At 43.4% G+C, this 12,511-nt stretch overlaps 1 protein-coding gene across 4 annotated transcripts in view; it reads right to left on the reverse strand.

Annotated features, from left to right (window-relative positions):
• The window catches only part of LOC139050962 (TNF receptor-associated factor 5-like), a 93,585-nt gene that overhangs the window by 27,450 nt on the left and 53,624 nt on the right, over positions 1-12,511 (reverse strand). For all 4 annotated transcript variants that reach the window (XM_070527876.1, XM_070527874.1, XM_070527873.1 and 1 more), the window contains 3 exons: positions 8,652-8,708; positions 2,415-2,471; positions 2,251-2,313 (listed from right to left, as the gene is read on the reverse strand). In XM_070527876.1, coding sequence (XP_070383977.1) covers positions 2,251-2,313; positions 2,415-2,471; positions 8,652-8,708 — 177 coding nt within the window. The remainder of the gene's footprint in view (positions 1-2,250; positions 2,314-2,414; positions 2,472-8,651; positions 8,709-12,511) is intronic.

Below are 12,511 nucleotides of genomic sequence, written 5' to 3' on the forward strand. Positions count from 1 at the left end.
CTACCATTGGCTGAAAGTGGCGTCATCGGAGCGGACTCTCCCATTGGTGAAACATGACGTGACTTACAGTGCTCGAAGGGTTTATAAGAAGCCTTCCAGAGAGACCTGAGATTCTGGGACATTCCCTGAATCCCTGATTCACCTCTCTCGAACTTCTTGCCGCGGGCCGCAGCGTCCGAGTTGCTGCCGGCCCGTAATGACAGTACGTCTGGTACTTGACGCTCACCTCCCTGTAAATAATAGGTAAATAAACCCTCCCAAGTTTGGTTTTCATCCCGAAGTCCTGTCCCTCAACCCCTACACTGTGGAATACATAGATTTTGTAAAAAAATGTAATCAAGTGTTAGAAAGTGTTCCACGGTCGCTATCTACACTTCCCAACGCCCCGACGTAACTGTCGGTTACACTGGGTTTATATTTTGCAGAAAGGGGGCCATGCTAAGTGACATTTGTGACAAAATTCTTACGTTCGAGGCCTAGTTAGAAGCGTCAGAATTACTTAACTCTCGCTTTTTTATTTTCATGCATTCACACCCCTTGGTTTCACCGTTGACCTCGGTAGACTAAATAACGTATACCTTGCTTAGATCTTTGGGAAATAAGGGTCACGTTATGGGTAATGATACACCTTTCGTAGGAGATTACGTTTGCAAGTGATAAGTAGTTTCTTAAGTGTAATGTTTCACGAAGAAAGCTGATTTTTTGACGTTTTCGGGGAGAACTGTGAACGCTACAGAGATCAAATGAAGCTACCATCATCCTGGTGACATTGAAATGGTGAAGCAGGAGAAATTATGGCCAATGTTCTGTTGAATTATACTGCACGTGTGGATTAATGCCTTAGCGAAAATTTCTTCGCAAGTGCTGGAAACTGATATGCATTGGCAAGGCTTCAAAATGAGCCGTAAAATATGGGCAACGCATTCCAGTACGCTGTTTAGATAGGGTAACTGAGACTGGTATTGAAACCGCATCGGGGATGGTTCAGAGGATGTTTATACATCACAGGAGAGCGGCAGAGAATAAAGGCGACTCGGGAAACTCGTTTGAACTTTTGCACCGTGTCGAATGTGCACAGTGCCCTCCGGAGCTCCCTGGGCATCGCCACATTAGCCTCTTGAGTACTGTAAATATCCGTGACACCCCTCAAAAGCACTGCAGGAATCGCAGCGCTTACCTTTCTACTAACGTTCAAGTCAAGAGGAAAGCTAGATAGAATAGTAGAGAGGAGGGCGAGAGGAGGGAAGGCAAGAAAACACATAGACACGACAGCTGTTGCGGGCAAGCGGGAGGAATTAGGTTCCAAGGTACGGTACAGTACGTTTCTCATATTTCTGAGCAATAAGCACTCTGCAAATTTGTCAAGCGTACAAATTACGCAGGGCGTGCAGGAGCACAGCCGCTTACAAGCGCACCGTAGGGTCTAAGCAACACTACGGAAGCGGTCACATGTCAAATCAACACTTCTGTGCCCGCCGGGGTAGCTTTGCAGCTATGGCATTGCTCGAGGTAGCGGCTTTGAGCCCGACCGTGGCAGCCACATTTCGACGGATTCGCAATAGAAAATGCACGTGCACTTAGATTTCGGGACACGTTAAAGAACCTCTCGGTGTCAAAATCTGGATGCTGTCACTACGGCATGGCTCATAGTCCAGTAGTGGTTTTGGCACGCTCAGTCCCATAATTCGATTCAAATTTTTTACTTCTGCCACTACGCGATGGGTAATGCGAGGCGATGACCATGCCCAACCCACTCAGAGGCTACGAAGTACGGCGCAGAACAACGCCTCAAGCAAGCACCTTTCCCTGTGTGTTTTGTGTACTTCGCAGACAAAGAGCAGTGGTGCGCGCAAGTTAACGTTTAGCATTGACTCACCATTCTCGCCTTAGACTGAACGTTGAAGAAATGAAACATCCACCCTTAACATCATCGCCACTCATCGTCGATCAACGCGAAGAGCACAAAAAGCTTCGCTTGCATCGATTCCCACAGTGCGTTGGAACTGCATATTGTTTTTTTTCTATGCTTGTTGCACTTGTTCCTCAAAGAGTGACCGTATAGTTTTTTTGAGCACCTCAGGACGAAGCGACGCCCTGATTGTGCCCTTTTTTTTTGATCTCCTAACCCTCTTTTCCCTGCGTAGCGTATTAAACCGGATGTGCGTCTTGTAGGCCTCTCTGCCTTTTCTTTCATTTTCTCTCTCTTCTGGCTATAATGACGTTGCAGAGATCGTGTAGTGTTATTCTCACCTCTGTTACTTCGTTTTCCAAATGGTATATCTTCGAGAGAGCCTCTTGCAGCAGACGAGTGAGCTGCGAAATTTAAAAACAAACAAAAGCGAGAGAGGTAACACGTAGAAGATTAACACTAAAACGTGGTATCAACAAGGAAATAAAAACGGAAAAGTACTCACCTCGGAGGATTCGGTTGAAGATACAGGACGCTCATTCCTGGTAGGGTAGAGGCGGCTCTAAGAAAGAAAGAAAGAAAAAGAAACAGTGTTAAGTTTATAAATTGATGTTGGCATTTGCTTGAATTATCGCGAGCGCGTACGGATTCTTAAGCAATGAAAATCGTACAACTACGTCTGAGGACAGAGGTCCCCAAATATAAAACTCAGATTAGGCTACATTTCCCTTGGCGATTAGGTGGCGATGTTGGAATCATGTGCTTCTTGCCACTCCGCCTCACTTCTACGGGGATTAAGGTGCTATTACTGATTATAATTACTTGACAAAAATTCTGATGCACATAGAAAAGCCAAAAAAGAAAGAAATGATGGACAAAATAACGTCGCAGCTATGTACAACGTTGAAAAAGAAATTGAACTTCAAAGGCATGCGCAGTAAACAGCCGATTTAAACAGCGTGACAGAGGGCCCATCAATAGGACCACAAAACCAAGGACTGACTAACAAGTAAGGCTTTTTTGCTGTGCCCCGAAAGGTGCGACATACCCAGATTTATGAATAGGTCCCAAAGAACACGCTGTTAACATTGTCAATATTAGAGGCTACGTTGAACGCAACAAAGAAATTCCGCGCGGAACGCACTAATTACGTACTCATCATAAGAAAGACTGTTAGTGATATTAACGTCTACAATTAACTCCAAATAATGAAGGCAATGACAATATCTGACACAATGACAATAATAGACACACACACACACACACACACACACACACACACACACACACACACACATATATATATATATATATATATATATATATATATATATATATATATATATATATATATATATATATATATATGTATATATAGACCACGTCGTTCATCACTGCTCTAAACTTGAACCGTTCTTGTCTCCGCTGATAATAAAACGGAGAAGTTAACAGCAAATGTGAGATGACCTCATCTGGTTCACCACAAGACCATGATGATTTCACACACCCTAATTTCGGTAGGAAGTCGTCAACCAAGGGTATCCAAAGCTTGAAGTTCATTTACAGAGGGCCTGAAGCAGTTAGCCCGCATAGAATGTTCCTAGACGTGACTATTTTATTGGTCTACACTTAGTACGAGAAATGGACACTTGAACGCATCCACTTGCGAGCCGCGGGGAAGTTGTTGCAATTTCAATTTGCTCGCGTTCATTTACCCGATATATTATTCTCTTAATTTAAAGCGAGTAGGTCCAAATGATTAATTTAGCTCTAGTTTCTAGGACGAATATTATGTGAATTTGTTATCATTAATTTGTTAGGGCAGCAGCGGTTCATTGTAGATACAACCTCCTATTTACGTGTCGATCTATGAAGTTCTCGACTATCGAGTTTAAGCCCCGTTACATACTGAAAGTGGAGGATTCTCCGGCACTGTTGAGCTTCCATAGAACAGCTCTTATTCATGTAGTCAACCTCAATTTCACTGTTAAAAATAGAGTTTAAACTTGAAGCTCAAGTACAGGACGGCAGTTCGTGTGACACAAAAAGTGGTTCCCGGTGGGCGAAGGTATGACGTGAAATTCAAGCTGTCGTTAAGTGAACTTTACACGAGCTATTTTTCTACGTGTGGCATGCCTAGGCAAAGATTTCCCTTACGGATTATATTTGTTGGAAGGTAAACAAAACTTGCTGCTAACTACACACGTCCAAGTTGGTTGATTTGGTAATGATGGTGTAGCTATGCAGTTGTATGTGCTAATAATAGTAGAGGCAAGGCGCAGAAGACCAGGACTTAGGGAGAAGAACACAAACGACAGGACCGGCGCCACTCATAACTAAGTTTATTTTCGCACCAAGCCTGCCTTATGTAGGTCATTCACGCCAAGTCACGCACAAAACTTTAGAAGTAAAAACCAGCAATCTATCGACCATACAGGAATGTTATCTGGCAGAGCTATCGAATGAGCAAACAAGAACCACACGTGGATCAGCACAGGAGGCAATCAATCTAGTATAGTCTTTTTCCAAGCCAACGGGGATAAAAAACCAGACATAGACAGTACCGTCTACACTTCACTACTAACCAATCCATTCACAACACACTTCAAATGCCTAAGGCCCAGTCAGTGATAAAACCCGCACGACTATGGGAATAATGACCAACGAATAACACGAAAATAACATGAAAAAATGCGTCTAAGTACAGTGTCTGCGTCAAAACTAAAATCTCCAGTTGTCACTCACCTAAAAATCGATAAAACATGTGACCGCGCGAAAAAAGAAGAATCACGTGACAAACAATGAAATCGACAAAAGCGATGAACGATAAAGGCCTAAGAACAGCGTCTGCGTCAACAAAAAGGCAACAAAAGTTTAAGAGCCACTAGAAAATTGTCAACAAGATAAAACTAGTAAAATAAAAGGAAGACAGACGGTAAAGCCAAATGAAATCACTCTAACAAGAGGCCTAAATGAAACCTTCTAAAAAAGTCGTCTCCTTGTCATTAAGCATAATGGACGGCCTGCTGACGCATGCGTTTCCCTCTTTTTTGGTGAAAAAGGCTTCCACAATTTCCCGCTCAAACCTGTCTTTTCCATACTTCAAGAATTTAGTTTTTTCAAACTGAGGGCTGCAATCAGCAGTCTCTGCAATGCTCTGCAAGGAAATTCCCTTCCTTGTTGCACAGATTACGACAATGTTCCATTGCACGCTCATTGAACCATCGACCTGTTTGTCCAATATAGCTGCGACCACAGCTTAGGGGGATTTGGTAGACTACACGTGTCCTGCATTCAGTGAACTTATTCTGATGGTGGATTGAACAAGCCGGGCGTTTCTCTCCGTTCATGGCACAAAGCATAGACAACTTGCAAGGTGCCGAGAAAACAACCTGAACGTTATGCCTACTTGCCACTTTCTTAATGTTGTGCGATGCCTTACGAAGGTACGGAATTACCGCAACAGAACTGCGTGAAACTGGCTCCCTGATACGAGGCGGGTGCTTTAGTTTTTGGAGCATCGTTTCGCAGACAGCTGAAATCAGACATGGCGGGAAGCCTGCCTGTTGTAGACGTTGCACTTGAGCGCTAAAGCTACTTGACACAAAATGGATACACGACTTAGTTAAAGCCGTTTGCAGAGAATTTGTAGCAATTGCACGCTTTACAATCTTGGAATGGGCGCTCTCAAACGGTAGCAGGCCTTTCAAAGAACGCGGATTGTACATCCAACAAATGCCTTCCTTTGGAAACACTAGCCTGATATCCAAGAACTGATATCCAAGCCTGATATCCAAGCCTCACCTCAATAGGATTTCACAGGATCTGAAGGACAACGACCTTGTGGTGCTACAGGCCGATAAGGAGGGCGGCCTTGCTGTTATGCCAACTGGTGTTTTTCGTGAGATGGCCTTGGTTGCTATAAAGAACTTCGAAGAAGTGGCGTTCAAGGTTCGGAAGCAAAAAGGTCAGGCTCTTCAACTTTTGGGAGAAATGAATTTGGAAAACCTGCACAAGATGGCAAAGGATGAAAAAGGGAGGTTTCTTGAGATCTTCTTCACGGTGAATACACACAAACCTGAATGTCCGCTGCGCACCATTGTTTCAGAAAGGGGAACATGGCAACGTCTGGTTAGCCGGTACCTTCAGACACATCTGGGAAACGTGGTGAGCGACGACCCTTTCCTGGTGCGTAGTTATCTGGAGGTGCTGAAGGATCTGGTAAGCTTGCCGCCTCGTCAATACAACTCGTTCTCCATAGACATTGAAGATCTCTTCTATTCGATCCCTCACCAAGGTCTCTTAGCGGCGGTCAGGGACAAAATCCAATCAAATGGTGAAGTCCGCTTCCAGAATGCTGCAGGTGTAAGCGTGGACAATTTCATTTCCTTATTAGAGTTCTACCTGAACTCAACCGCCATTTTGTTTGAAGGCAAGTTTTATGTGCAGAAGAAGGATTTGCATCGGTTCTTCTGTAGCTCCTATCCTTAATTGTGATATCTTCTTATCTGTTGTAGGATCTGACGTCAGTAATAATCTTTGTGATCCTGATGTAGTGGCCATTTACAGATATGATGATGATTTCTTGATCATATTGAAGGACGTCCCTGAGCACGAATTAGTTTCTACCGTTGAGAGAACCATGACTATCTTCTCGAACCACAGTCAGGGACTCAGGTTTACTAAGGATGTTCCGAGCTGCGGTCAACTCCAGTTCTTGGATATCAGGCTCGTGTTTCCAAAGCAAGGCATTTGTTGGATGTACAATCCGCGTTCTTTGAAAGGCCTGCTACCGTTTGAGAGCGCCCATTCCAAGATTGTAAAGCGTGCAATTGCTACAAATTCTCTGCAAACGGCTTTAACTAAGTCTTGTATCCATTTGGTGCCAAGTAGCTTTAGCGCTCAAGTGCAACGTCTACAACAGACAGGCTTCCCGCCATGTCTGATTTCAGCTGTCTGCAAAACGATGGTCCAAAAACTAAAGCACCCGCCTCGTATCAGGGAGCCAGTTTCACGCAGTTCTGTTGCGGTAATTCCGTACCTGCATAAGGTATCGCACAATATTAAGAAAGTTGCAAGTAGGCATAACGTTCAGGTTGTTTTCTCGGCACCTTGCAAGTTGTCTAAGCTTTGTGCCATGAACGGAGAGAAACGCCCGGCTTGTTCAATCCAGCATCAGAAGAAGTTCACTGAATGCAGGACACGTGTAGTCTACCAAATCCCCCTAAGCTGTCGTCGCAGCTATATTGGACAAACAGGTCGATGTTTCAATGAGCGTGCAATGGAACATTGTCGTAATCTGCGCAACAAGGAAGGGAGTTTCCTTGCAGAGCATTGCAGAGACTGCTCTGATTGCCTCCCTCAGTTTGAAAAAACTAAATTCTTGAAGTATGGAAAAGACAGGTTTGAGCGGGAAATTGTGGAAGCCTTTTTCATCAAAAAAGAGGGAAACGCATGCGTCGGCAGGCCGTCCATTATGCTTAGCGACAAGGAGACGACTTTTTTAGAAGGTTTCATTTAGGCCTCTTGTTAGAGTGATTTCATTTGGCTTTACCGTCTGTCTTCCTTTTATTTTGCTGGTTTTATCTTGTTGACGATTTTCTAGTGGCTCTTAAGCTTTTGTTGCTTTTTTGTTGACGCAGACGCTGTTCTTAGACCTTTATCGTTCATCACTTTTGTCCATTTCATAGTTTGTCACGTGGTTCTTCTTTTTTCGCGCGGTGACATGTTTTATCGATTTTTAGGTGAGTGACTATTGGAGATTTTAGTTCTGACGCAGACACTGTACTTAGACGCATTTTTCATGTTATTTCCGTGTTATTCGTTGGTCATTATTCCCATAGTCGAGCGGGTTTTATCACTGACTGGGCCTTAGGCATTTGAAGTGTGTTGTGAATAGATTGGTTAGTAGTGAAGTGTAGACGGTACTTTTTATGTCTGGTTTTTTATCCTCGTTGGCTTGGAAAAAGACTATACTAGGTTGATTGCCTCCTGTGCTGATCCACGTGTGGTTCTTGTTTGCTAATTCGTTAGCTGTGCCAGATAACATTCCTGTATGGTCGATAGATTGCTGGTTTTTACTTCTAAAGTTTTGTGCGTGACTTGGCGTGAATGACCTACATAAGGCAGGCTTGGTGCGAAAATAAACTTAGTTGTGAGTGGCGCCGGTCGTGTCGTTTGTGTTCTTCTCCCTAAGTCTTGGTCTTCTGCGCCTTGCCTTTACTACTTCAAGCATGAACCAACTAGCCCAAGCAAGAGTTTCACATGTGCTAATAGTACGCCTGCGTAGTTTGAGGTCGTGTGGACATATGTGTATCTATCACTCTCAATAATCGTGTGCCTGGATAATATTTATGTCTATATTTCTACATTCCTATATTTCCATATGCCTAGGTTATATTTATCCATATATATATCACACTATCTTCGTCTGTAAATGTTTGCATATTTCTCTGCAAGATAGGTTTGATTGACCAAAGCTTGAATGCTTGCTTCTTCACAGCAAAGCATACGCCAAGTTATTGGAACTACTAGCGCGCGATATACTTATATGATACCAATAGTGTTACTTTAATCAGAATCTTACTAAGCAGATGTTCTAACAATAGCAATACTATTCAACAGAATTACTAGTGTATGTCCTGTTACACCGATTGAGCTCAATTTTGAATCCAACATGAAAACTGGTAGGGCATAAACTGTAACGAAACTGTAGGGCATAAAACATTGGCGTTGTGCTTACTTTTATAGGAATGCAGTGCTCCACAGTGAACTTGTTAGCTGCATGCGACATGCGCACCTGCGAGTAGAAGCAGAGAATTAGGAAATAACGCTTCATCAGCAAACAATGCGTATAATGAGAGGTGCTGGCGCAGGCAAACACTCGTCACACGAGCCAGTACGTTTGCTTAGGGCGATCTAGATGTCTAGTATCGAAGAGCCAAAAAACGTATTTGGGCATCGAACTTGCACATTTAAGAAAGCTTGGTGAAGCTCTTACGTCATTGAAAGTGTCATATCGCCCGGTGCCATTGAAGCTGTCCGGAATTTCTCGCTGGAATATTACAGTAAACACCCGTTGAAGCGAGACCATACCCTTTATTTTTCCGGTCAAAGCAAGACTTACAGTCACTTGAACAAAATAAAATCACAGCAGGAGATTTTCAGAGAAAAGCGTGCGCCCACACAATCAATCAATCAATCAATCAATCAATCAATCAATCAATCAATCAATCAATCAATCAATCAATCAATCAATCAATCAATCAATCAATCAATCAATCAATTTTATTAGTACTTGTCGCCTACATTATCGAAGATTAGTTGGAGCAACAGATAACAAGTGGTACAATTCCGGTGAACCATTAGAGAATTATATCTATACACGTCCGGTAGCATTCAAGAGGGCAACAAACAAAGCGTGTTTGTCGTAGGTAAACGCAATATGAGGTAAGAATTGAAGATGTACTCGAGCACGTGTTTTCATGTCGCGTTCCATTAACCTCTTATTTTTTGTCCGCCCTTAACAGCATGCATATTCCGTAAAATTCAACCAGGATTGATGTCATATATATATTGCCGAAACGGTCACTAAAGCAAAACAGTAAGCCAGGCTAGATTGAACGATTAGATATCGAGTGATGAATTCGTCATACGTGGCCAGACGAGATATCTTGCAAACGAGGAACTGGCAGAACTGGAAAATAGAAGTGGCGCCACCTGTGGCGGACTATGGTAGTTCTCATGTAATGTCAACACAGACTCTTCCACAGTGTGTGGCATACATGGAGGTCACGTGGAGGTTACGTCAGCTCATCCGTTTTGTCATGGGCGGTTCAAATTGAGGAGCAGTAGTCGGGCGTCCTGCGGCAAAGGGATATACTTCTACACGAATAATATATTGATCTACTTGAGCATAATATTTTCCTTCAGGGTCCCTAATAATTTTTGTTCCAGTGATTTTCGACAAACATGACACCTATGTAGTACGGGCCTATTCGATCATCAATGACTCCTTTCCGCAAGCTCGCTTTAAAGAGCAAATCATGATCGAGCAATTCGTTCAGATCCGGGTCGATCGCAATCGGAATTGCCTGTGCTACACCAGCGTAACGTGTGCAAGGCCACTATTTGTTCACAAACTAGAAGAAAACGCCCGCGAAATACATTTCGAGTACTACCAGACATCACTGATATTCAGCACACCGTATGAGCACATAGAGCCAATAGACAACACTAACTTCATTTATGTACATAGGTACAGTACTGATCAGGGCACCGAGATGATTTATTGTGGTGTACTACGAAGCCCAGAGTTATTTCGAAGCACAGTGACTGTATTTGGTTCCCCAGTGGTCACCCATTACCCGTGCAAACTCTGCCGACCGCTGTATAGCCAGATATTCGAGACTGAATCGCCGAGCAATGTACATCACCATGTGATCCTTGCGTAAACAAATACGGATACAGTAACTTTGTGGCCGCATAAACACACGTACGAAGGCTAACCACAACACGTCTTTTGACGACAGAACTCTGCCGGAAACCAAAACAGAGGGATGGAATAAACAAACGCCACGATATGCTTTGTGTTGTTTGTTCATTCCTTCTGTCCGACTGCGCTTTCTGTGCTACATTACCGTTAAAAAACACGTTGAACCATCCAGCTCCCCCAGGGCATTTAGGTGAGGAATAGGTCCTTCTTGTATGAAACATACTACTGGGAAATGAGTTGAGAAGCCACTGCATCAGTGGCCTTTTTAAGGGTACGAGGGAGTCAATACGTCGGACAAAGTGGCCTCTGCCTTATATACCGACTAAAATTTCGAATCTCATGAGATGGCACGCAATTACTAGCGTTGCTTTAGTTTTGTAACTTTGCAATGCCTAAAGACAATTCACGTCGAGGAAAATTGCTGCAAATTGTTGACGTTAATTTGGGGACATGGAGGGTACATTAGTGAAAAAACAAAGAAATGTATTTTTATTCAGTCATAACTTAATTACTATAATATATCATCATAATCATTATAATCAGCCTGGTTACGCCCACTGCAGGGCAAAGGCCTATCCCATACTTCTCCGACAGCCCCGGTCATGTACTAATTGTGGCCATGTTGTCCCTTCAAGCTTCTTAATCTCATTCACCCACCTAACTTTCTGCCGCCCCCTGCTACGCTTCCCTTCCCTTGAAATCCAGTCCGTAACCCTTAATGACCGTCGGTTATCTTCCCTCCTGATTACATGTCCCACCCATGCCCATTTCTTTTTCTTGATTTCAACTAAGATGTCATTAACTCGCGTTTGTTCCCTCACCCAATCTGCTCTTTTCTTATCCCTTAATGTTACACCTATCATTCTTCTTTCCATAGCTCATTGCGTCGTCCTCAATTTCAGTAGAACCCTTTTCGTAAGCCTCCAGGTTTCTTCTCCCTACGTGAGTACTGGTAAGATACAGCTCTTATGCACTTTTCTCTTGAGGGATAATGGCAACCTGCTGTTCATGATCTGAGAATGCGTGCCAAATGCACCCCAGCCCATTCTTATTCTTCTGATTATTTCAGTCTCATGATCCGGATCCGCAGTCGCTACCTGTGCTAAGTAGATGCATTCCCTTGCCACTTGCACTGCCTCGCTACCTATCGTAAACTGCTGTTTTCTTCCAACACAGTTGAACATTACTTTAGTTTTCTGCAGAATAATTTTTAGACCCACCCTTCTGCTTTCCCTCTCCAGGTCAGTGAGCATGCATTGCAATATTTCCCCTGAGTTACTGAGCAAGGCAATATCATCAGCGAATCGCAAGTTACTAAGGTATTCTCCATTAACTCTTATCCCCAATTCTTCCCAATGCAGGTCTCTGAATACCTCCTGTAAACACGCTGTGAATAGCATTGGAGACATCGTATCTCCCTGCCTGACGCCTTTCTTTATTGGGATGTTGTTGCTTTCTTTGTGGAGGTCTACGGTGGCTGTGGAGCCGCTATAGATATCTTTCAGTATTTTTACATACGGCTCGTCTACAACCTGATCCCGACATGCCCCCATCACAGCTGAGATTTCGACTGAATCAAACGCTTTCTCGTAATCATTGAAAGCTATACATAAGGGTTGGTTATATTCCGCTCATTTCTTTATCACCTGATTCATAGTGTGAATATGGGCCATTGTTGAGTAGCCTTTACGGAATCCTGCCTAGTCCTTTTGTTGACGGAAGTCTAAGGCGTTCCTGATTCTATTTGCAATTACCTTAGTAAATATTTTGTATGCAACGGACAGTAAGCTGATCGGTCTATAATTTTTCAAGTCTTTGGCGTCCCCTTTCTTATGAATTAGAATTATTTTGGAGTTCTTCCAAGATTCCGGTACGCTCGAAGTCATGAGGCATTGCGTGTACAGGGTGGCCAGTTTTTGTTGAAATCTGCCCACCATCCTTCAACAAATCTGCTGTTACCTGATCCTCCCCAGCTGCCTTCCCCCTTGGATAGCTCCCAAGGCTTTCTTTACTTCTTCCGGCGTTACTTTTGGGATTTCAAATTATTCTAGACTATTCTCTCTGCCATTATCGTCGTGCGTGGACTGGTACTGTGTAAATCTCTATAG

The sequence above is a fragment of the Dermacentor albipictus genome, chromosome 10 (genome assembly GCF_038994185.2).
Source record: "Dermacentor albipictus isolate Rhodes 1998 colony chromosome 10, USDA_Dalb.pri_finalv2, whole genome shotgun sequence".
NCBI lineage: Eukaryota > Metazoa > Arthropoda > Arachnida > Ixodida > Ixodidae > Dermacentor > Dermacentor albipictus.